General features: G+C 39.2%; 1 protein-coding gene and 1 pseudogene across 2 annotated transcripts in view; both read left to right on the plus strand.

Moving 5' to 3' along the window:
- The window catches only part of MAP3K21 (mitogen-activated protein kinase kinase kinase 21), a 60678-nt gene that overhangs the window by 15639 nt on the left and 21763 nt on the right, over positions 1 to 23276 (plus strand). For both annotated transcript variants that reach the window (XM_074316662.2, XM_019712885.3), the window contains exons 2-4: positions 41 to 221; positions 16024 to 16172; positions 16957 to 17132. In XM_074316662.2, coding sequence (XP_074172763.2) covers positions 41 to 221; positions 16024 to 16172; positions 16957 to 17132 — 506 coding nt within the window. The remainder of the gene's footprint in view (positions 1 to 40; positions 222 to 16023; positions 16173 to 16956; positions 17133 to 23276) is intronic.
- On the plus strand, positions 12023 to 15972 carry LOC141567847 (NGFI-A-binding protein 1 pseudogene; annotated as a pseudogene).

Consider the following 23276-nt stretch of genomic DNA (forward strand, 5'->3'; position numbering starts at 1 on the left):
CTAAGAATATGAAAATATGCCCCCTTTGATTTTTCTTTAGTTTTGCTGCTTGAGAAGATAGAACATGATGACATCTGCAACAAAACGCTGAAGATCACAGACTTTGGATTAGCGAGAGAATGGCACAGGACCACCAAAATGAGTGCAGCGGGCACCTACGCCTGGATGGCCCCGGAAGTCATCAAGTCTTCCTTGTTTTCTAAGGGAAGTGACATCTGGAGGTAAGCACCATGCTTTTTGCTTTTGCAAACGTCTGCAGAAACTGGTTGCTAAGCTTCCTTTTCAGAGTCCCAAAGTATCTAGTAATTCTGAGCATAAAGGGTAATGGAGGCCTTTTTTGAAGGTTTTATCGTTTTGATCAAGACAGTATCATCACAGTGGAACAGGTAATTTCAGGTCATTGTTATGACTTCCATTTGTTAGCAGCATCTTCTTGTTAAATCTGAGATTTGATCAAAACGGGTTATAACTGGAGTTAACAGTAATGCCAAGATTTTGTCAGTAACTAAAAGGGAATTTTCACTTTAAACAAAGGTTTGATTCCTCATGATTCACAGATAGAATAGCATGGAAGGAGTTTGAGAAAAAAATTGAGATCAGCGCCTTCATTTATAGATTGCGTCCTCTAAAGATTAAAGCTTCCAGTTGAGAATGGAAAGCTGGACCCCAATGGGATCCCAGGTCACTGGATTTTCCATTCAGCTCTGCACCATCAGGGCACGAAGATGCCATCAACAGCAGAAGCACAAAGGAAGATCTCCGGTTAACAGTACCTGTGCACCAGGAGCTTATTTACCATTATGTAATGCTCACAGAGCCTGTGTAGAATTTTCTGGATTATGAAATTATTCCAAAATTAACTGCTGTGTATTAAAATTCCAGCTTTTTTTCTGTTGTTTTTTAACAGCTGAATGAGATATAATTCACATATCACACAATTCACCTATTTAAACTGTACAATACAATAACTTTTAGCATATTATACACCACAATCAATTTTAGAACATTTTCATAACCCCAAAAAAGAAACCACACCCCTTAGCCATCACCCCAACACTGCATTCCTTCCAGGCAATGTGCATTTGGTATCTTTAGATTTGTTTATTCTGGACATTTCATATAAATGGAATCCTACAATGTGTGGTCCTTTGTGACTGGCTTCTTCCAGTTAGCACGGTGTCCCCAAGGTTCATCCATGTTGCAGTATGTGACAGAATTCCCTTCCTTTCTAAGGTTGAATAGGATTCCATCATGTAGATTGACCACATTTTGTTTATCACTTCATCAGTTGATGGGCATGAGAGTTGTTTCCACTTTTTGGCTGTTGCTGCTCCGAACATTCGAGAGCAGGTTTTTGTGAGGACGTGTTTTCAGTTGTCTCGGGCATATCCTGAGGACTTTGATTGCTGGGCCATATGCTAATTCTGTGGTTCATCATTTGGGAGCTGCCACACTAGTCTCCCAAGCAGCTGCTCTGTTCTCATTCCCAGCAGCAGCGTATGAGGGCTCCAATTTCCCCATATCCTCGCCAACACTTGTTGTTCCATGACAGTTTTACTCTAGCCTTCCTAGTAGTTGTGAAGTGGTATCTGGTTGTGGTTAAAATTCCAGGGTTTTTTTACAATAAGAGAAAACTATGGCTAATGGGAAATGTCAGTTGCTAAGAATCCATATCTGATAAATGACAGAACTGCTATTTGAGTCCAGATCTATCTGATTTCCAAAGTCATGATCAATAAAAATTTCCTCTTAAACCATTGGAAGCACTGGAAGTTACTTTCTCCAAATCACACATTAGGTCAGTGGCAGAATCTGTTAGTATAAGTTCCAAAAAATTCCTTTAAATTTAAAGCTCATCCTCTGCATTTAATATGTAATTTAATTGTTCTACTTATGACTTTTAAGAAATTTATCAACTGTATTAGGGGTTCTATAGTGCCTTAGGGCCATTGCGAAAAACACAAGTGCCTGAGCCCTTAATGAATTAGACCATCTGCTGATAGAGCCAGAGCATGTGTGTCTTTATAAAACATTAAGTTGTTTCCTTGATTTACTTACAGTAATTTTCTGACCATATGCTACCAAAATACTTAAGTGAAACAGGTGATTCTCCTAAGAAGTTATGTTTCAAGACTCTAAAAGCAAATAAAATACATCAAAATCAATTTTACATTTAAAACATTACCTCAGACTCTAACCATTTCATTTTGTGTGTTTCCTTTACAAAGTATGTAATTACGAGCAGTGGGATCACTGTACAATCTATATAAATGCTTTATAGCAACTTTATCTACTTTAAATATAGGAGACAGTTAAGAAGTAAGAAAAAAAAATTTCTAAAACCAGCCATAAAATGGGTCTTCAACTCTATGCATTCATTGGAGAGGTCATCTCTCAAAATTTGTTTATTTCTCATTCTCAGTTTTATAAGCTGAATTATCTGATTTTCAGTTAAAGCAGCTTATTAGAAGAAGAGAGAGGGACGCTAAGCTGGTAATAAAAACAGGCAACTAGAAACAAAATAGGTAGCAGGAAGATAAAAAGCATGAAATGCTATGAAAAGGACTAGGGACTGCTAACTTCTAGAGCCATCTACCTGTGGAGCTAAACATCCCCACCCAGCTGCAGGACGTGTTACTATAGCAAAGAATTCTAGAGTACTGGCATGTCAGGATGGGGAAGGGCACGGAAGGCCACCTCTGAATTGCACATACCTTTGCTTTAGCATCTCTTTTTCTAATATTCCCGTAAGTGCTGCTGACCATCTTGTGTCCCTACTGACCATCGTCCCCCACTTCCTTCCTCCATACCAGATGTTATACTGCAAGGTAACTGAGACGGCTGTTATCACTGAATTTTACAGTATCTCCTGTGATTAGCCCACACTTGCAGAGTAAGTATCCAAGGCCCTGAGAGGTTAAATTTCCCCAGGTTGTAAAACTAGTAAGTAGCAGACTCGGGCCCCAAGCCTGAGATCGACCCATGCTCTGACTGCCGCAGCCTGTCAGGCCGCGTGAGTGCTCAGGACGGGGCTTCATTTATACTGTACCCTCCCCGGTTTCAGAGAACAGAAAAATACGCATTATACTGTAGAAATATAGTTCCATTTTTCACATTGGATTTAACCAGGGTAAACCCTCTCCTCTGAAAAAGTGACCTATCCTGAAGTACTCATTCTCTGAAACTTTCAAGAAGTAAAGTTATATGGTCGTTACTGTTTGTTTTCGTTTTGTTGTTTGCTAATGACAATAGCAAGGAAGTTTCTTTAAATTTAGATGGTTTTCAGTTATTCTAAGATTTTTTTTGGTCCCCTGTTCTGAGGTGACTTTTGTTGATTGACCTATGAACAATAATACAGATACTTTTCAACAGATAACCTTTGAAAAATATTGGCTACAACTTCCTTGCTAATAGTTATAGCTTTGTATAATTTTCTACTATATATTTATTTTTTAAGAAATAAAGGAACAAACAAAACAGAAATAGAGTCATAGATACAGAGACAAACCGATGGTCTCCAGATGGGAGGGAGGTTGGGGGACAGGGTGAAAAGGTGAACGGATTAAGAAATACAAATTGGAGTTATAAAAACAGCCATGAGGATGTGAAGTGCAGCAAAGAGAATATAGTCAATAATATTGTAATAACTATGTAGATGTCAGATGGGTACTAGACTGATGAAGTGATCACTTTGTAAGTTAACATAAGTGTCTAATTATAATGTTGTATACCTAAAACTAATGTAATATTGTATGTCAACTATAACTGAAAAAAAAGTTTAGTACCTAGATTGCAAAAAATTTTTTTTTCAAATTTAAATAAAAATATAAAAGAGTTCTTTGAGATGATTGAACAGATATCACTATTATTTTATAGATAAGTTAACTCAAGACCAACTTTAAGGTCCCTATGAGTGGAGACATAGCTAGTAGGTAGTAATACTCCCAAAGCTCAAACTCAAGTCTGTTGCTTCTCGATCCAATTGTCTTTCAATGATACCTGTTATCCCAGTTCAGAGCAGGAGCCCCAGACTCAGGGGACCCGGGGCTCAAACACCTCTGCTTAGGGCCAGCAGAACATGAGTTGGAGGGTCCCTGAGACCCTGCAATTGGCACATTCTTTGGTTTCTACGTTCTTTTTCTGAATGCGTTCATTATTAAGTTTGGAGTTCAAGAGGCACTAATGGAGAGTCTTCAATGAAAAGTCATCATATCCAGGTATACTTGAACCTGGAGTCCAGAGAATTCCCAGCTCTGTGCAGACCAGGTCTTCTTCACAGAAGGCTTTTTCCATTGTATTTGTGATGGGTGAATCCCCATGTCTCTCAAGATTAGAAGATAATCCAAAATTCAAGCATTTTTTTCTTTAACTTAAACCTAATGAAGTTTTAAAACATTAGAAAAGTAAATAAGAGGTTGGAGTTCCGGGCAAGATGGCAGAGTAGATAAATGCTGTGCTTGCCTCCTCCCATGACCACATTAAAATTATAACTGAATAATAACACAATAAACCTGGAGAATCATCTGAAGGTTGGCTGAACAGAAGTTCTATAACTAAGGATATAAAGCAGCAGCCACATGGGAACTAATAGGAGGGCTGGAGATGGTAAATGGGCAGGCCCCACCCCCATGTGTGGTGGTTGAGGATGGGGAGGGATATCTCGGCAGTGGAGGTCCCCCCTGAGGAGCAAGGGACCCCAGCCCCACAGCAGTCTCCCCAGGCCAAGGTTCCAGTATTGGGAGGAGGTCCCCCACAACATCTAGCTTTGAAAATCAGTGAGTATTCTGACTGCTGAGGTGAGATAAGAGGGTGGTTGGAGACCCACACATCCTCTTAAAGGATCTGTGCACACAGACTCACTCACTTGGAGGCACTCACCCTAAGCTCCAGGGAAGGGACAGTGACTCAGGAGGCACCGGAGACATACAGGGAGAGACTAAGTTGTGTGGCTGCAGGGCAAGGGCTAGAGGGACAGCCACCATTTCTTCCATGTAGCCTACAGGCAAGCACCATCTTTCCTATGTTGAGCCCTCCACCCATGTGGCCAAATCTGAAACTGCACTGGCCTGGTAAACTCTGCTTGTGCCACACAGATGACTCCCTAGGGCCCTGCCCCACCCAACTCGAGAATCACTGGAGGTGCTTTTGATGGCCGGGCAGGCACCCCCACCCCATGCACCACAGGAAGCTCTTTAAGCCGCAAACACCAGGCCTTGGCTCATGCATCACTGGAGGTACTTTCGGTAATGGGTAACTAGCCCCAACCCATGCTGCAGTCTTTCATGGACAACTCTCAGTGGTCTGTGGTTGTTGGTGGTGGGCCTTACTGTGCTCTGAGACTTTTTCAAGGGGCCCAGGCTCAGCACTGGTATCAAACCTGAATCGTATGGCAGCCAGCCTTGGTTCGCAGCATGGCCTCTCCCACACACTCTAGGTCCAGCACAGGCAGTGAGAAACTGTAGATAGCTTTGTAACTCCTACCACATAGCCCCGAGATAATCACAGGCAGAGGCTGATCTTGGCCTGCACGGGGACCCCTCCAAAGAAGCTCCAAAACCAACACACCCAAAGTCTGGCTTTAGACCACAGCAGAGCACTACCAGATTAGCCCCACAAGCAGCACACCCAAAGGGTGGTCACAACAGGCACACGAGCTCACTGGAGTGAATCCCACTTTGTGGGGTCAGCTGCAACACAACATCTCATATGCTGCGGGTGTGGCCAATCTTCACAGTCAGTCTGCCGGAGAGTCACTCCCACCCACCGACCTGCCAACAGCAATCAAGGCTCAACTACAACAAGAGGGCACACACAACCCACACAAGGGACACTCCTGGAGCACATGGTACAGGTGATCAGGGAGATAGTGTCACTGAGCTATACAAGACACCTACTACATAAAGCCACCTGGCTAAGACTGAGAGACATTGGAGATCTGATACACAGAAACAAACCAGATAGGCAGCCAAAATGAGGAAACAAATGTGTCCCAAATGAAATGAGAAAAGTCCAGAAAAAGAACTAAATGAAATGGAAATAAGCAAACTACCAGATACAGAGTTCAAAACACTGGTTAATAAGGATACTCAAGGAACTTAGTGAGAACTTCAACAAAGAGATAATAACCATAAAAAAGGACATAGAAACTGTAAAAAAGAACGAATCAGAAATAAAGAATAAAATAAATGCAGACTGTACTAGAAGGGATCAATAGCAGATTAGATGAAGCAGAGGATCACTTCAGTGATTTGGAAGACAAGGAAGTAGAAAACACCCAATCAGAACAAGAAAAAGAAAAGACAATTTGAAAAATGAGGATAGTTTAAGGGACCTCTGGGACAACATCAAGCGTAACAACATGAGCATCATAGGGGTACCAGAAGGAGAAAAGAGACTGAAAACCTATTTGGAGAAACAATGACTGAAAGCTTATCTTATCTGGCAGAGAAAATAGATATACAAGTCCAGGAAGTGCAGAGTCCAATAAGAGGAATCCAAAGAGGCCCACACTAAGACACATCCTAATTAAAATGTTAAAGGTTAAAGACAAAGAGAGAATCCTAAAAGCAGCAAATGAAAGACAGCTAGTTATTTACAAGGGAACTCCTATAAGATTATTAGCTGATTTCTCAACAGAAACTTTTCAGGCCAGAAGGGACTGATAGGAAATAGGCAAAGTGATGAAAAGCAAAGACCTACAAGCAAGATTACTCTACCCAGCAAACCTATCATTTAGAATTGAAGGACAGATAAAGAGCTTCCCAGACAAGAAAAAGCTACAGGAGTTCATCACCACCAAACCAGTATTACAAGGAATGTTAGAGGGACTTCTTTAAGAAGAATAAGAAGAAAGAAAAGATCAAAATATGAATAATAAAATAGCCATAACTATGTATCTATAAGTAATCACTTAAAATGTAAATGGATTAAATGCTCTAATCAAAAGACATAGGATAGGGTGGTTGAATGGATAAGAAAGCAAGACCCTTACATATGGTGTCTACAAGAGACCCACTTCAGGTCAAAAGACACACACAGACTGAAAGTAAAGGGATGGAAAAAGGTATTGCATGCAAATGGAAATGAAATAAAAGCTGAGGTAGCAATACTTATACCAGACAAAGTAGACTTCAAAACAAAGACTATAATAAAAGACAAAGAAGGACATAAGTAATGATCAATCCAACAAGAGGTCATCACCCTTGTAAATATTTATGCACCCAACATAGGAGCACCTAAATATATGTCAATCAAGCAAACATTGATTGACATAAAGGTAGAGATCGACAGGAATACAATCATAGTAGGGGACTTTAACACCCCATTGACACCAATGGACAAATCTTCTAGACAGAAAATCAACAATGAAACAGCAGCGTAAATAACACATTAGACGAGATGGATTTAATTTATATTGTTAGACCCTTTCACCCCATGGCAGCAGAACATATATCCTTTTCAAGTGCACAAAGAACATTTTACAAGATAGGCCATATGTTAGGCCACAAAACAAGTCTCAATAAATTTAAGAAGCTTGAAATCATATCAAGCAACTTTTCCAACCACCATGATATGTAACTAGAAATCAATTACAAGAAAAAAACCTGAAAACACAAAACACATGTAGCTAAATAACGTGCTACTGAACAATGGACGGGTTAACAATGACAAAGAAAGAATCAAAAGACACCTTGAAACAAATGAAAACGAAACTACTACTACCCCAAGTCTATGGGCATAGCAAAAGCAGTCCTAAGAAGGAAATTTGCAGTCCAGACCTACCTCAAGAAATAAGAAAAATCTCAATGCAACAATCTAACCTTACACTTAAAGGAACTAGAAAAAGAATAGCAAACAAAGCTAAAAGTGAGTAGAAGGAAGGAAATAATAAATGAAATAGAGTCTAAAAAAAATATAAAAGATCAATGAAACCAAGAGCTGGTTCATTGAAAAGATAAACAAAATTAATAAACCTTCAAGCAGACTCATCAAGAAGAAAAGAGAGAGGACCCAAATAAATACAATCAGGAATGAAAGAGGAGATATGACAGCTGACACCACAGAAATACAAAGGATTATAAGAAAATATTACAAGCAATTATATGCCAAACAAATTGGACAATATGGAAGAAATTGATAAATTCCTAGAAACATACAATCTTCCAAGACTGAATCAAGAAGAAAGGAAATCTGAAACGGTTGATTACTACTTATGAAATCAAATCAGTAATCAAAAACCTCCCAACAAAGTACTGGACTGGATGGCTTCACAGGTGAATTTTACAAAACATTTAAAGAAGAATTAACACCTACTCTTCTCAAACTATTCTAAAAAATTCAAGAAGAGGGAAAGCTCCCAATTCATTCTATGAGGTCACCATTACCCTGATTCCAAAACTGGACAAAGACATTACAAAAAAAAAAAGAAAATTATAGGCCGATATCCTTGATGAACTTAGATGCAAAAATCCTCAACAAAATATCAGCAAATCAAATTCATCAATACATTAAAAAGATCATACTCCACAATCAAGTGAGATTTATTCCTGGGATGCAAAGTTGGTTCAGTATCTGCAAATCAATTAACGTGATACACCACATAAAATGAAAGATAAAAGTCATATGACCATATCAATAGATGCAGAAAAGTTGTTTGACAAAACTCATCCATTTATGATAAAAACTCTCAGCAAAGTGGGGATAGAGGAAACATATCTCAACATAATAAATGCCATATATGACAAATCCATAGCTAACATCATACTCAATGGGGAACAGCTAAACGCGTTTTCCTTAAGATCAGGAACAACACAGGATGTCTTACTTCACTGCTTTTATTCAACATAGTGTTGAAAGTCCTTCCTACAGCAATCAAAAAAGAAAAAGAAATAAAAGGCATCCAAATTGGAAAGGAAAAAGTAAAACTGTCCTTATTTGCAGAAGACATGATACTATATGTAGAGAATCCCAAAGATTCCACCAAAACACCATTAGAACTAATAAATAAATTCAGTAAAGTAGCAGGATACAAAATTATTATTCAGAAATCAATTATATCTTTATACACCAATAATGATCTATCAGAAAGAGAAATTAAGAAAATAATCCCATTTACAGTTGTATAAAAAAAAACAACCTAAGAATAAATTGTATCCATGACACAAATAAGTGGAAGCATACACCATGCTCAGGGACAGGAAGAATTACCGTCATTAAAATCTCTGTACTGCCCAAAGCAATCTATAGATTCAATGCAATCCCTATCAAAATACCAATGTGATTTTTCACAAAACTAGAACAAGTAATCCTAAGAAAGAAGAACAAAATGGTAGGTATCACACTACCTGATATCAAACTATACTACAAGGCCACAGTAATCAAAACAGCATGGTACTGTCATAAAAACAGATACATAGATCAATGGAACGGAATAGAGAGCCCAGAAATAAACCCACATCTATGTGGTCAATTAATCTATGACAAAGGAGGCAAGAACCTACAGTGGGATAAAGACAGTCTTCAATAAATGGTGGGAAAACTGGACAGATACATGCAAAAAAATGAAACTGAACCAACATCTTACTCCATATACAATAATAAACTCAAAATGGATTAAAGACTTAAATGTAAGACCCAAAACCATAAAAGTCCTAGAAGAAAACATAGGCAGTAAACCCTCTGACACTGCTCGTAGTAATATTTTTTTCCGAAATGTCTCCTCGGGCAAGGGAAACAAAAGAAAAAGTAAACAAATGGAACTATAAACTAAAAAGTTTTTGCGCAGCAAGGGAAACCATCAACAAAAGGAAAAGACAACCTACGGAATAGAAGGTATTTGTCAATGATATATCTGATAAGGGGTTAATATCCAAAATTTATAGAAAACGTATACAACTCAACACCAAAAAAACAAACAATCCAATTAAAAAATGGGCAGAGAACTTGAATAGACATTTCTCCAAAGAGGACATACAGATGGCCAATAGACATATGAAAAGATGATCAATGTCACTAATTATTAGAGAAATGCAAATTTAAACCACAATGAGATATCACCTCACACCTGTCAGAATGGCCATCATCAATAATTCAATAAGTGCTGGCGAGGATGTGGAGAAAAAGGAGCCCTCATGCACTGATGATGGGATTGCAAATTGGTGCAGCCACTATGTAAAACAGTATGGTGCTTCTTCAAAAAATTAAAACTAGACCTACCTTTGACCCAGCAATCCACTTCTGGGTATTTATCCAAAGAAATCCAAAACACTAATTCAAAAAGATATATGCACCTCCATGGTCACTGCAGTGCTTATTACTAATAGCCAAGATATAGAAGCAACCTAGGTGCCTATTAATAGACAAATGGATAAAGAAGATGTATATATGTGCATATGTGCATATGCGCGTGCATGTGTATATACACACACATACCAGGGGTGCCAAAAAAATGTACACAAGTGGACACTTTGGTCAGCATTGCTCAAGCAGTTGTTCACCGTAATCAGAAGTGTCTGGATGCTGATGGGAACCACTTTGAGCCCTCTTGTATTTGCAGAAGCCAAATGTGACTTGTATTCATCTTTTGTTACCGGTATATATTGGGTATTACAATTTTAATACAGTTTTCCTTTATTAATATGTATATACATTTTTTGCACGATACAATCACACACAGAGGATGCCAAAAAATGTATGAATATACACATTTTAAGAAAGGAAAAAACTGTATTAATATATACCGATAACAAAAGATGAATACAAGTCACGTTTTACTTTTGCAATTACAAGAGGTGCTCAAAGTGGCTACTATCAGTGTCCAGACAATTCTGATTATGGCCAACTACTGCTTGAGTAACGTTGACCAAAGTGTTAACATCTTGGCACCCTCCACATACATATAATGGAATATTACTAAGCAATAAAAAAGAATGAAAACTTAACCATTTGCAACAACATGGATGGACCTGGAGGGTATTATGCTAAGTGAAATAAGTCAGACAGAGACACATACCGTATGATGTCACTTATATGTGGAACCTAAGAAACAAAATAAATGAACAAACAGATTACAAACCGACTCATAGATACAGGGAACAAACTGATGGCTGCCAGATGGGAAAGGGGTTGGGGGGCAGGGTGAAAAGGTGGAAGGATTAAGAAATTCAAATTGGCAATTACAAAATGGTCACAGGGATATAAAGTAAAGTATAGGGAATATAGTCAATAATATTGTAATAACTATGTATAGTGCCAGGTGGGTACCAGACAGATCTGGGGGGATCACTTCATAAATTATACAAATGCCTAACCACTATGCTATACACCTGAAACTAATATAAAATAATATGAAATGAACTGTAATTGAAAAATAGGACAAGCAAATATGACTGTAGGACTGTAATACTTATGTTAATAGAAATAAAAAAGAAAGTAAATATGATTATTCCTTATATGGTTATGTGTTTCCATTTAAAGACAAGTGAGTCATCTGAGTGACTGTTTTTTTGTGTATTAAAGTGTACTTTATGTTTTGAAGAAGATAAAGGGAAACGAAGTTACTGACTGGTGTTGTAGAAGAGAATAAATATATGTAATGTACACGCTTATTTCTGGGCTCCTCTATGCTACCTTCAAGTTTGTGGTAAGGGTGTGAAGTGAAATTTGGTCCTTCAGCTTCATTTTAAATTTTCATTTACAAGGCTTTGTACTGTGTATTTTCTCGGTTTTTGGAACTGCTTTTGCCTTGAAGACCCGAGCAGCAGAAAACCTACATCACATCTGCTGACACTCTGAGATCATAGCGACTACCGTTGTTCTTAGCTTTTCATGCCCATTTCACTTAAGCCTCTCCCTTACAAAAAGATGTCACATGCTACCAGCCGGCACAGGGAGGCCCACGTTGATTCCTTTTGTCCATTACCATTAAGCAGTATGATGAAAATATTAATAACATGTCTCCTGGGCGGCGGAGGCGGGCGGGGGAGGGGGAGGGTGCAGCGGGCCCGGGGAGGGAAGAAGAGGGAGGAGGAGGAGGGAGTACGCGGCGGGGGAGACGCCGCCGCCGCCGCCCGCGCGGCGGAGCCCGGAGGAGCCGCCGCCGCCACCGCGGCTGAGCGAGCGCCGTCGGGGCTGGCGGGCGGGAAGCGGCGGGTCGGAGCTGTGGGGGGAGCAGGGAGATCGCGCCCACCACTTTCCCTTCCCCCCTCGATGGGAGCGGGGGCGTCCCGGCCGCCGCAGCCGCCTGAGGAGGGAGATCCGCACCGGGCCGTCACTTCAGAGTTGGGGCTGAGCAGTCCTCGGGGGAGAGCGCGCCAAGATTGCTGCAGCCGCTGGCCGAGTTAAGCCTATCTACAGTAATGGCTGCGGCCTTACCCAGGACCCTGGGGGAGTTGCAGCTGTACCGAATACTACAAAAAGCCAACCTGCTTTCTTATTTTGATGCCTTTATTCAGCAAGGTGGTGATGATGTCCAGCAACTCTGTGAAGCTGGGGAAGAGGAATTCTTGGAAATCATGGCCCTGGTGGGCATGGCTAGCAAGCCCCTTCATGTTAGAAGGCTACAGAAGGCTTTGAGAGACTGGGTTACAAACCCTGGCCTTTTCAATCAGCCCTTGACTTCCCTCCCTGTTAGTAGCATACCCATCTATAAATTGCCAGAGGGATCACCAACATGGCTGGGAATCTCCTGCAGTAGTTATGAAAGGAGTAGCAACGCCCGGGAACCTCATGTCAAAGTCCCCAAGTGTGCGGCCATCACCTGTGTGCAGAGCTTGGGACAGGGGAAATCGGATGTGGTGGGGAGCTTAGCGCTGCAGGGGATTGGTGAGTCCAGACTCTGGCAAGGCCACCATGGCACTGAGAGCGAGCAGAGCCTCTCCCCAGCAGACCTTGGCTCCCCAGCTTCCCCAAAGGAAAGCAGCGAGGCACTGGATGCTGCCGCTGCCCTCTCTGTAGCAGAGTGTGTAGAGCGAATGGCCCCCACGCTGCCAAAAAGTGACTTGAACGAAGTGAAAGAGCTGCTGAAAACCAACAAGAAGTTGGCCAAAATGATCGGTCACATCTTTGAGATGAGTGATGAGGACCCATACAAAGAGGAAGAAATTCGAAAGTATAGTGCGATATATGGCAGGTTTGACTCAAAGAGAAAGGATGGGAAACAGCTCACGCTTCATGAGCTTACTGTTAATGAAGCGGCTGCTCAGCTCTGTGTGAAGGATAATGCCCTGCTGACAAGAAGAGATGAACTTTTTGCCCTGGCTAGGCAGATTTCTCGAGAAGTCACCTATAAATATACTTACAGAACCACCAAGTCAAAATGTGGAGAAAGAGATGAATTATCTCCAAAGAGAATTAAAGTGGAGGATGGGTTTCCAGATTTCCAGGACTCCGTGCAAACACTCTTCTAGCAGGCTAAAGCTAAGAGTGAAGAAATTGCTGCTCTCAGTTCTCAGCCTGAAAAGGTGATGGCAAAGCAGATGGAGTTCCTTTGCACCCAGGCCGGCTATGAGAGGCTGCAGCATGCCGAAAGGAGACTGTCTGCAGGACTTTACAGGCAAAGCTCAGAAGAGCACAGCCCTAATGGCTTGACTTCTGATAACTCTGATGGACAAGGAGAAAGACCTTTGAATCTCCGAATACCTAATTTACAGAACAGACAACCCCATCATTTTGTGGTGGATGGGGAGCTGAGTAGACTTTACTCTAGTGAATCAAAGTCCCACTCATCAGAGAGCCTTGGAATTTTAAAAGACTACCCTCACTCAGCTTTTACTTTAGAAAAGAAAGTCATCAAAACAGAGCCCGAAGATTCAAGATAGCTGTGATTCTCACTGTTTTCTGGAAATGGCATCAGTTTTAAGGATAATGCTCCATCATAGAAATAAGCCTTAATAACCAGTGTTGCCTCATTCAGCTCAAAGAGATTTCATAGCCAAAGCATAACGACTAATAATACAGTAGTCTCTGGAAACCTTCCTAGACAAAACAATAGACACAAAAGAAAAAAATTGAGAGAACGTTGTAACAGAAATATTGATCCATTCACATTCCTGTGTAAGTCATTTTATGTGGAAAGGCTTACAAATTAATATTGTGAGCATTCATTATTTAAGAATATACAATGTATTTGTGTAATTTATAGAAGTAAAATCTAGATGTTGAGACCTGTTTGGTCCAACATATGTGGATACAATTTATTTTACTTGAAATTTCATTGTCTACTTTAAGTGTATTTAGCGTAAATATTATATGTCACAGTTTAGATTTTTTGCAGTTATAAAAAAAAGAAAGTTTAAGTGATGTAGTTCTGGCAAGGTTGCAATGACTTTGGAAAAATGGAAAGCAAATACACTCAATTTAAGCCAAGGAAAATATTGTGGATTTAGTATTTGATGAAACTGATTTTGTTTAATAAGAAATGTGTTGTTTCTGGTAGTAAAATATCATTTTCACTGGCTTAATCAGGCCCATGTACACAATTAATAAATACTGGAGTAAAGTTAAAAAGATGAGAAACAGTAAAAAATCTTTCTTACCTAGTTGACCCAGATTGCATGATATGATAGCTATTTAGGATATAACAAAAATAGGAAGCTATTACTTTGATAGAGAACTTGAAACAAGTGGACTGATAGGTAAAAGCCTTGACTTAAACATTGCTATTTCAGAATGTATTACATAGATTAAGACACAGTAAGTTAACCCTAAATGTGATAAGGATGGTGACTGTTAACAAAGACTGTAATATATAATAGAGTAAATACTATTTTATGTCCAAAAATTCTTCTCTATGTACTGGAGTCAGAGAAACTAAATGGCTCTCCCTGGGGAATGTCGACTCATCCAAACCTTCACAAGTGTGGACAATCACTGTATCCACATTTGCAGGCAGGTTTTTATGGAGGTTTAGTTGACACCTATATTCATTATTTATTTTATAATTTCATTTTTGTATACCTTTTAGATTTGTGAATGCAGTTTTTTCTTAAATTCATTTTCACTTGAAAGTATGTTTTAATTCCCCCTATTTAATTAATGGGCTGTGTGCATATATTTATGGGGGTGTGTTTAAATGTTAATAATGTACTTGTGTACTTATGAAAATTTCACATTGGAATCTATAGTAAAACAAATACTACTTCTACCAATTTATATTTTTTCTGTTGGTTTAAGAGAGAAGGTATTTGACAGCTTTACCTACTTCCTCCAGATTCACCTAAACCCAGATATTGCCGAGAAGATGTATTGACTTGGATATGTGTTTTATTTTGTTTTCAGTTCTGCTCTAGGTCATAACTGTGTAAAAAATATTAAGTCATGATCTGTTATACTAAAATTCATCAGCCAAATGTTAGATGAAATGTCTGTACTGTAGTCTCTGATCACTGTCACGTATATAATTGCTTTTTCATTTTGATTTATAGACTAGCTTTACAGTAGAAACACCAGTAAACAACTTTTATACTATTAAAAGGCTTTTTTCCCTTCCAAAAAAAAAAAAATAACATGTCTCCTAAAATACGAAGGGAGAAGCAGAAAGATACACACTTTCTAAAACCTTTGAAGAGAATCCACGTGATTCCATCTCAGTCCTGTGGTATGTAGTGTGAGATTTCTGTGGGGCTAGAATCTTTACATCCTAACAATCCTCCAGTGGTTTTATCTCAGTGTGGGGAAATGAGATAGAAGGACAAACATCGAAACAACCACTTTACTCTCAAAGTGTAGCCTGATGCGGACCCTGCTGAATTCAACCATGTACCGCTCCTAAGCTTTCCTGTTCATGAAGTCGTTTAAATTCCTCTGGCGAATGCACAGCTGATTTCTGCGAAGGAATGTGTTTGAGAGGGGAACTGGAGGAGCCCACATCTCTCCTTGGGATGAGGGCCACTCAGGGGCTCTGTTGGAAGAGAAGAGTCTTCCTGGGAGCAGGAGGACGGTACTGATACATTTATCCCACCAAGTGTGTCGTAAGGAAAAGACAGCGTCTCACCCTTTTCACTTTATGAAAACTTGGCTTTCTAGCTATGGAGTCCTGCTGTGGGAGCTGCTCACGGGAGAGGTCCCCTATCGTGGCATTGACGGTCTCGCTGTGGCTTATGGGGTAGCCGTCAACAAGCTCACGCTGCCCATCCCATCCACCTGTCCCGAGCCGTTCGCCAAGCTCATGAAAGGTATCTGTGCACCAGTCTCTGTGTGTATCTGTCGGGGCACAGGGACTTGCTCATCGGAACATCTCTATTCTTTTAACCCAAAGAGTAATTTCTGTCATTCTCATTTTCAAATGCTTTTAAGTACTTACATAAGACTTAGAAACCTTGTCTTTGATCTAAGATGTCAGGTCTAAGTAACTTAAAAACAGTCCAGTTTTATCAGTGACTCATTTATGTACAAAATTCAACTGACTGGTAGTAAAGTTTTCACCAAGTACACGAGCAGAGTTCAAAGACAATACTGAATTGACTCCCCATCTGCTATTTTTTAATCCTACCTAAGGATCAAAAATGTTTTACAGTCTTAACTGGCATGGTTTGCCATGACCTTATCTATTTAATCCTTATCTCTTAAAAATTAACTAGCTCTTTTTATAAACAGCAAGTTAGCTTACTTAATTATTAGACTATTTCTCAGAACCCCTCCCTTGATTATAATATTTTAGAGACTTTGGTTTTCTTGAATTATGGAACTCTATCTCAGTAAATCATCTGGCCGTCTGAGGCCCCCAAACAGAGTTCCTGGTAAGGCAAGGAAAATGTACCGATGTCATAAAATAGAGACAACAAGAGGCCTATCTGATAGTAATTATTATGCATGCTGCTGACATGTACACTGTGTAAAATACAATAGTCAAAATCATTATCAGGAGATTTTTAAAATATGCAGCAGACAGTATCAGCATGGGCCGATAAGCTGAACGATGCTGAGAAATGGAATTAATGTGATTCTTGTTTATTTTAGAATGCTGGCAACAAGACCCACATATTCGTCCATCATTTGCCTTAATTCTTGAACAACTGACTGCTATTGAAGGGGCAGTTATGACTGAAATGCCTCAGGAATCTTTTCATTCCATGCAAGATGACTGGAAGCTGGAAATCCAACAGATGTTTGATGAGCTCAGAACAAAGGAAAAGGTGAGCGAGATATATGTGAATTGCCTAATATACCCACAGTTAGGAAGGCGGTGGAAAACATGAGTCAATAACCACTGTTAGCATTATTCTAAACTATTTTCAGACATCAGTATTTATTGATTCTTGCCTCTGGTTAAGACAAAACAAAACAGAACTGTACTCGAAATGTGTAATTGGAAAACAAAGAACCTTTTATTTGGGCTCATTTGGAAATGTTAAAAAAAAGAGGAGAAAATAGTGTAATGAACCATTTGTATGCATTAAACATGTTTCAGTAATTGTCAATGTTTTGTCATTTTGATCATCTCTTTTGCCCATTATCATCTTTTTTTTTTTTTTTTTTTAAACTGGGGTATTTTAAATTAAATCCTAGACTCATGTCACTTTACCCTTCAGTGTTTCAGTATGCATTCAAGTATGCATATCTAACTGGTAAGAATTTTCCAAATAGTACTCTTGCTATTATTATCTTAAGAAGTAACAGTAATTTTTTGATACCATATAATACTCCATATTCAAATGTCACAGTTTCAAAGATGTCTTGCAGTTGGTTGGTGCAAATTTGAATTTAAATAAGGTAACCCGTTGTTTCCAGTTGTGTCTCTTAAAGCCTCTTTTAGGCTAGTCCTTCTTCCCCTAACCTCCTTTTGTCTCCAAGGCATTGCTTTGTTGGAGACACTGGGAAAATGTGTAACTTTTGAACTTTGTAATATAATGAGGTAAGCTCTGTTTGGTTTATATATTTTAAGAAGAAATAAAAACCTATATGTTAAACACGCTGAAGCTGTATTTATGTTCCCCAAAAGTGAAACATGATGAGTAAAAACATACCTAATTGGAAGGCAGACTAGCTGGGAAAGGAATTTGGTTATATGGTCTCCTTTGACTGGTGACAAATGACTGTTAACTGTCACCGAAGAACCCCAAGCTCAAGGCATGGTTCTGTGCTTCACTGGCAGTACGTATTTAAATTTGAGAGAGATTTTGTTAGTACTTGGGCATTTGATGAATCAAGGTCTATTCTGGTGGTCGGAAGTATATAACTAACTGTTCAAGAGGTTAAATTCTTCTTTTGTGCCTGCAATAATGGGCTGTCGTACAACACAGCAAGTTTTTTTTATTAGTTTCAAGTGTACAAAGCTTCGTAATAGTTAGACATTTACACTCCCCACAAATTAATAACCTCCCCAATTTGCTACCCCTCTGGCATCATGTATAGCTGTTACAATTCCATTTACTATATTTCCTGTGCTGTACTTTGCATCCCATGAATACACACACACACACACACACACACACACACACACACACACACACGGGGCGGGGGGTGCCAAAAAATGTACACATGACTTGTATTCATCTTTTTTCATCAGTATATATTGAGTATTACAATTTTAATAGTTTTTTCCTTTCTTAAAATGAGCATACATTTTTTGGCACCCTCTACATATATTTAATTTATAGTTGACATTCAATATTATTCTACTTCAGCTTCAGGTGTACAGCGGTGGTCAGGCATTTACAGTCTATTAAGTGATTCCCCCCTGAACACTTCAAGTTTTTGATAAAGCCTTTATAAAGCTATATAATTGTCCAGAAAGGAATTTTCATACTTCATGTATTTGTGATTCTTTTTAAGTAGGCAGTAGTGCTTTGCTAAATAAAGAGTCCATGTGTTTATGACACTGAAAGGTGGGTTACAGTGTAGCTGAGGGTCATTCTCTCATGGTAACATGACCTTGACTTACGTGGTTTGGCTCTGATTGCATCTCTGGACTTTCACACTGGCCACAATACCAAAGGCCAATAGCCAACCTAAGTGCAAAGGAAGGGGCAAAAGAGGGGATGCAGAGTTGTGGTTCAAATGCCTCTGCACAAACATTTCTTGGGCTACTATATGTAATACTGCATGATAATGAGACAGCAGATGCCCAGATTCTACCCTTGAGTAGCTTACTTCTCCTGTTACCCTGCTGAATTGGGAACTAATACGTTTGTCACAGGTATTCCCCAAAGTGCAATTGTTTTCTTAAAAAATAATAATAAAACAATTTAAATACATATTTATTGGGAAATTGTTCGGAGCTTCTAATTATTTTCCAGCAAAACTATATTGAGTATCTACTGTGTGCTGGGAACAGTGTGAGGATGCAAAGGTGGAGATGGCAGTCTGCGCCCTTGAGTGGTCCTTTGAGTACCAGGCAAGGCATCTGGATCCTGTTAACAAATTTTAAAGGGGCTTGAGGTACTGCCTTGGTACATTTTCAAGCCAAATATGGAAGTCAGCCTTCTCCTCACCCCCACTCTGCCTCCCCTCATTTTGCTTCCTTTTTTGTGATAATGGGATTACTGTTCTCTTAGGTGCCCAGTCTCACAGGTCTTGGAAGATGTTTCTCTTGGTCTCCTATGTGACAAAGACCATTGGTGGTAACTCATTCCCCTCATCCCTATGTCCTCATGTCACCTGCGTGACTGCAGCTGCATCCTAGCTGGCTGCTGGGCCTCCAGTCTTGCTCCCCAACTTATCGCCTCAGCACCACCAGTGACCTTTCTAAGACGCAAATCTGATCATCCTTGCTTCAGTGGCCAACTCCGTTTCCTTATTAACTTCTTTGGTTCTTCCACAGTTTGCCTCCCTTCATCCCCAGCCGCACGGAATTCCTTCCAGTGCCTCTGATGCCATGCTCTTCACTTCAGGCCTTTCTAGTCATTCTCTCCTCTGTCCAGAACACTGTCGCCCCAGCATTCAGCCCCGCCTCACAATCGCTGGCTCTGTCCTTCTCAGTCTTTCAGAGCCCCACCCCCTCCTGGGCTCTGCTGCATCAGATAAACAGTTTGTTTAGTGTCCTGCACCTCCCTGATCATGGCTGGCACCAAGTCACACTTTATTATTCCTAGTTTGTTTAATTGTTCTTGGTCTGCCTTCTCTGCTAGATAATAAGTTCATGAGCTATACTATTTCCTTCTCAGCCATTTTCATCCACATGATTGAACAAAGTACTCAGTACATGGTAGGCATTAAATAAGCCTAAAGTTTCTTAATATACTCCTGATATGTATGTTAATAAATGAGAGGTATTAGTAATTGTTATTATTACTATTTTAAATGAAAAGGGAATTTAAAAGGGTGTAAATGTTATGAATTCTGTTATGAATCTTATGCTATAACACAGGCATACAACTCAGCTATTTAACGTCTGGTTATATATTCCTGAGAAACTTCCACACATGTGCACAAGGAAATGAACGTTGTTCATTGAAGGATTTTTGTGATAGTGAAAAACTGGAAGCAACCCAATATCTATTAATAGGGGAACAGGTGCCTAAACTGTTGTGTGTTCCTACAGTGGAAATCTGTACAGTAGTTAAAATGAATGAAGTCTAGCTACGTGTTTCAAACATTATATTGCGTGGAAAAAGCGAGTTGCAGAAGAATAATTACATTAAGTAGCATTTATATAAATTTATAAAATCACATAAACCAAAACTGTTCAAATGTACAAAAAGACTAACAGTATAGACAGGGGAAGGATACAAATCAACTAAGAACAGCAAATCTGAAGAGGGCAGGGATAGGATCAGAGTCTAACAAGCATATGACTTTAACAGACCTGACACAGACATGGTAAATATTTAGCATCTGTTAAATATTGATGATGAGTGCATGGGAATTTGCTATTCTACTTATAGCCCTTTTGCCACAATGGTCAGAAATATCTGAATGAATATATCTGAAATTTTTCTACATAAAAATAATGTCATTTATATACAAAGCAGCTCAAATTCTTATTAAAAACATAAAATAGTCAAAATACCAACTTTTTGTTTTTTGTGGATTTGACACATTTTGGAAAAAAATTTGAAATCCATTAACACAGCAAAAGAGATAGTATGGTTTAAATATTTCATAATTTGCAATGATTAAAAATAAAGATTAGAGAGAAATATGTAAGCTGCACAAGCCATTTTTTTCCCTAAAGTTTTTTTTTTTTATCAAGTAGTAGACTTATAGGTAATTAATTCACTGTCTTCCTTAGGTTTTGCGGTATTTTGTAAGTTTAAAAATACAAGACTAGCAAATGCAACCTTAGACCCTGACACTGCTAATAAATCCATAGAGCTCATGTGATAAGAATAATCCCGTTTGACTGTCAAGATCACATCCATGGTGCTGTGTTTGGCTGTCGGCCTCCCAAGGACAGCAGATGGCCAGGAAGGCAGGAGAGGGCCCTGGAAATCTGAGCAAAGTACAGAGGGTACGGGGTGGGGGGTTAAGGGGGCTGCCCTCACGTACTGGAAGAAACTTCAAGTAGATGAGGGAGGAAATACGTTTCATGTTGTTTCAGAGTTCAGAAGTAGGGCTGTTTGTTTAGGTGGATACTCCCAAAATTTGGATTAAAATTTGGTCCTCGAATCAAGAGCTTTCTAACACATGCAGCTGTGCAGTGCTGGTGGAACTCAGGCGGACTGTAGGGGTATCTGTGTGGGATGTTAAGAACTGTGCTAGGCCCTCCCCATTTCTCAGCATTAAGCCTTTAGTGGAATGCCAGCATCCATAGCAGTTAGTATCATGGTTAAGACCAAGGACTGGAGCCAGGCAGCCTGGCTGGCATGGGGCCCTGCCACTAGCTGACCTAAGAGTGTCCTCGCCCTGCCGGCCTTGTCACTTAAATGTCACAGGAACACTGTGGCCCTCAGAGCAGTGTGAGACTTAAGTGAGTAAAAGATGCAAAGATGACTGTTCCTTAGTGAGTGCTAAGTAAGTGTTAAGTGTTAGGACCAAAAAGTGATGGCACCATTCCCAGTCCCAGGTGACTCTGGGCTCTGGGCAGGGAAACTGGGCTCTGGGCAGTGATACTCGAAAATGGCTGACTGGATTACTTTACAAATCCTGCAGTTCTTTGAAGGATTACTTTCGGTGATATTATTCATATGTTTCTTGGAAACTTTAATACAATTTGTTAACTTAAAATGATGTAGAAAATATTGATCGTTTTTTCTTTACACTTCCCCAAACTGTTTTCAGGAATTCTAAAATCAGATGTTTAATAGCAAAAATAAAAAAAGGTTTTGGGGAATGAGAGAGGACTTTGAGGAAAAATAAAAGTTAAAATCACAGGATTTATAATTTGTAAGTAATAATTATATCAATGTTTCACCGCTATGTTGTACACCTGAAACTAATAGAATACTGAATACCAACTGTAATTGAAAATTAAAACAAAAGAAAATAGAAAGAAAAAAATTGGAAGTAATGTTACTAATAAGTAATTGTTATTTTAAACTATTTTAAGTATTTTTAATTAATGATAATTATTTATCAATAGAGACATATCCAGTGAGTTAATTCTTATTATATATGATATAAAAATGAAAAAGCATGCTTCAGGAGTTGAGCTTTGCTCTTTTGCTATTTTGAGGTTTTACAGTAGTTCCTTTGTTATTCTTCAGATTCATTTTTTAGCTTTCCTGTGGTGGTGTCTGCTTTTTCTTTTTATGTGATTTTTGCACAGTGCTCCTTGAAATACAGCATTTATGGAATCCCGTAAGCCTTAAGCCTTCGATTTACAATGAACGCATATAGAATACATTTCTTGCCTAAAGGTGTCTGACTGCGTCTTTTTTGATGGAGTTGAACACAGTGTACGTGCTTTATCTTCCTTTGTTGCTCACTGATTGCTTAAGGTAGGAGGCGTCGGACTTGGGATTAATGGTCAGTCACTTGGTCTGCATTACTCAGTAAACTGCAGCCTCCATAGATGCTGGTTCCTCCCTAAATTCTTGGCTTCTTATCTCCGTGTGTCTGTCTTTGTGCGTTGGGTGTACAAAGTGTCTTTGAACCCCTATATGAAGTCAAGTCACCATTAATGATTAACATCTTCTGCCAGGAGTCTGGACTGGCCATTATGAGAACGGCCTGTGCCAAGCAATTAAACAAATATCACTGCTTAGTAATCTCAGCAACCAAAAGAATTTTGTGTGTGTGTGCTTTATAATTTCAAAGTATTCAAAAGGGTTCTAATACTGCACGCAATTTTGCTTTTGAATGTTGTAAAATTCATTCAGAAGGAAGAGTGCTTTGGCTGCTTTCTTCTTTTTTTCTCCTGTGAAGTCTTAAGCAAGTGTTTGTTTGTTTGTTTGTTT

The sequence above is a fragment of the Rhinolophus sinicus genome, chromosome 6 (genome assembly GCF_057876585.1).
Source record: "Rhinolophus sinicus isolate RSI-liver-muscle chromosome 6, RSI-T2T, whole genome shotgun sequence".
Taxonomy (NCBI): Eukaryota; Metazoa; Chordata; class Mammalia; order Chiroptera; family Rhinolophidae; genus Rhinolophus; species Rhinolophus sinicus.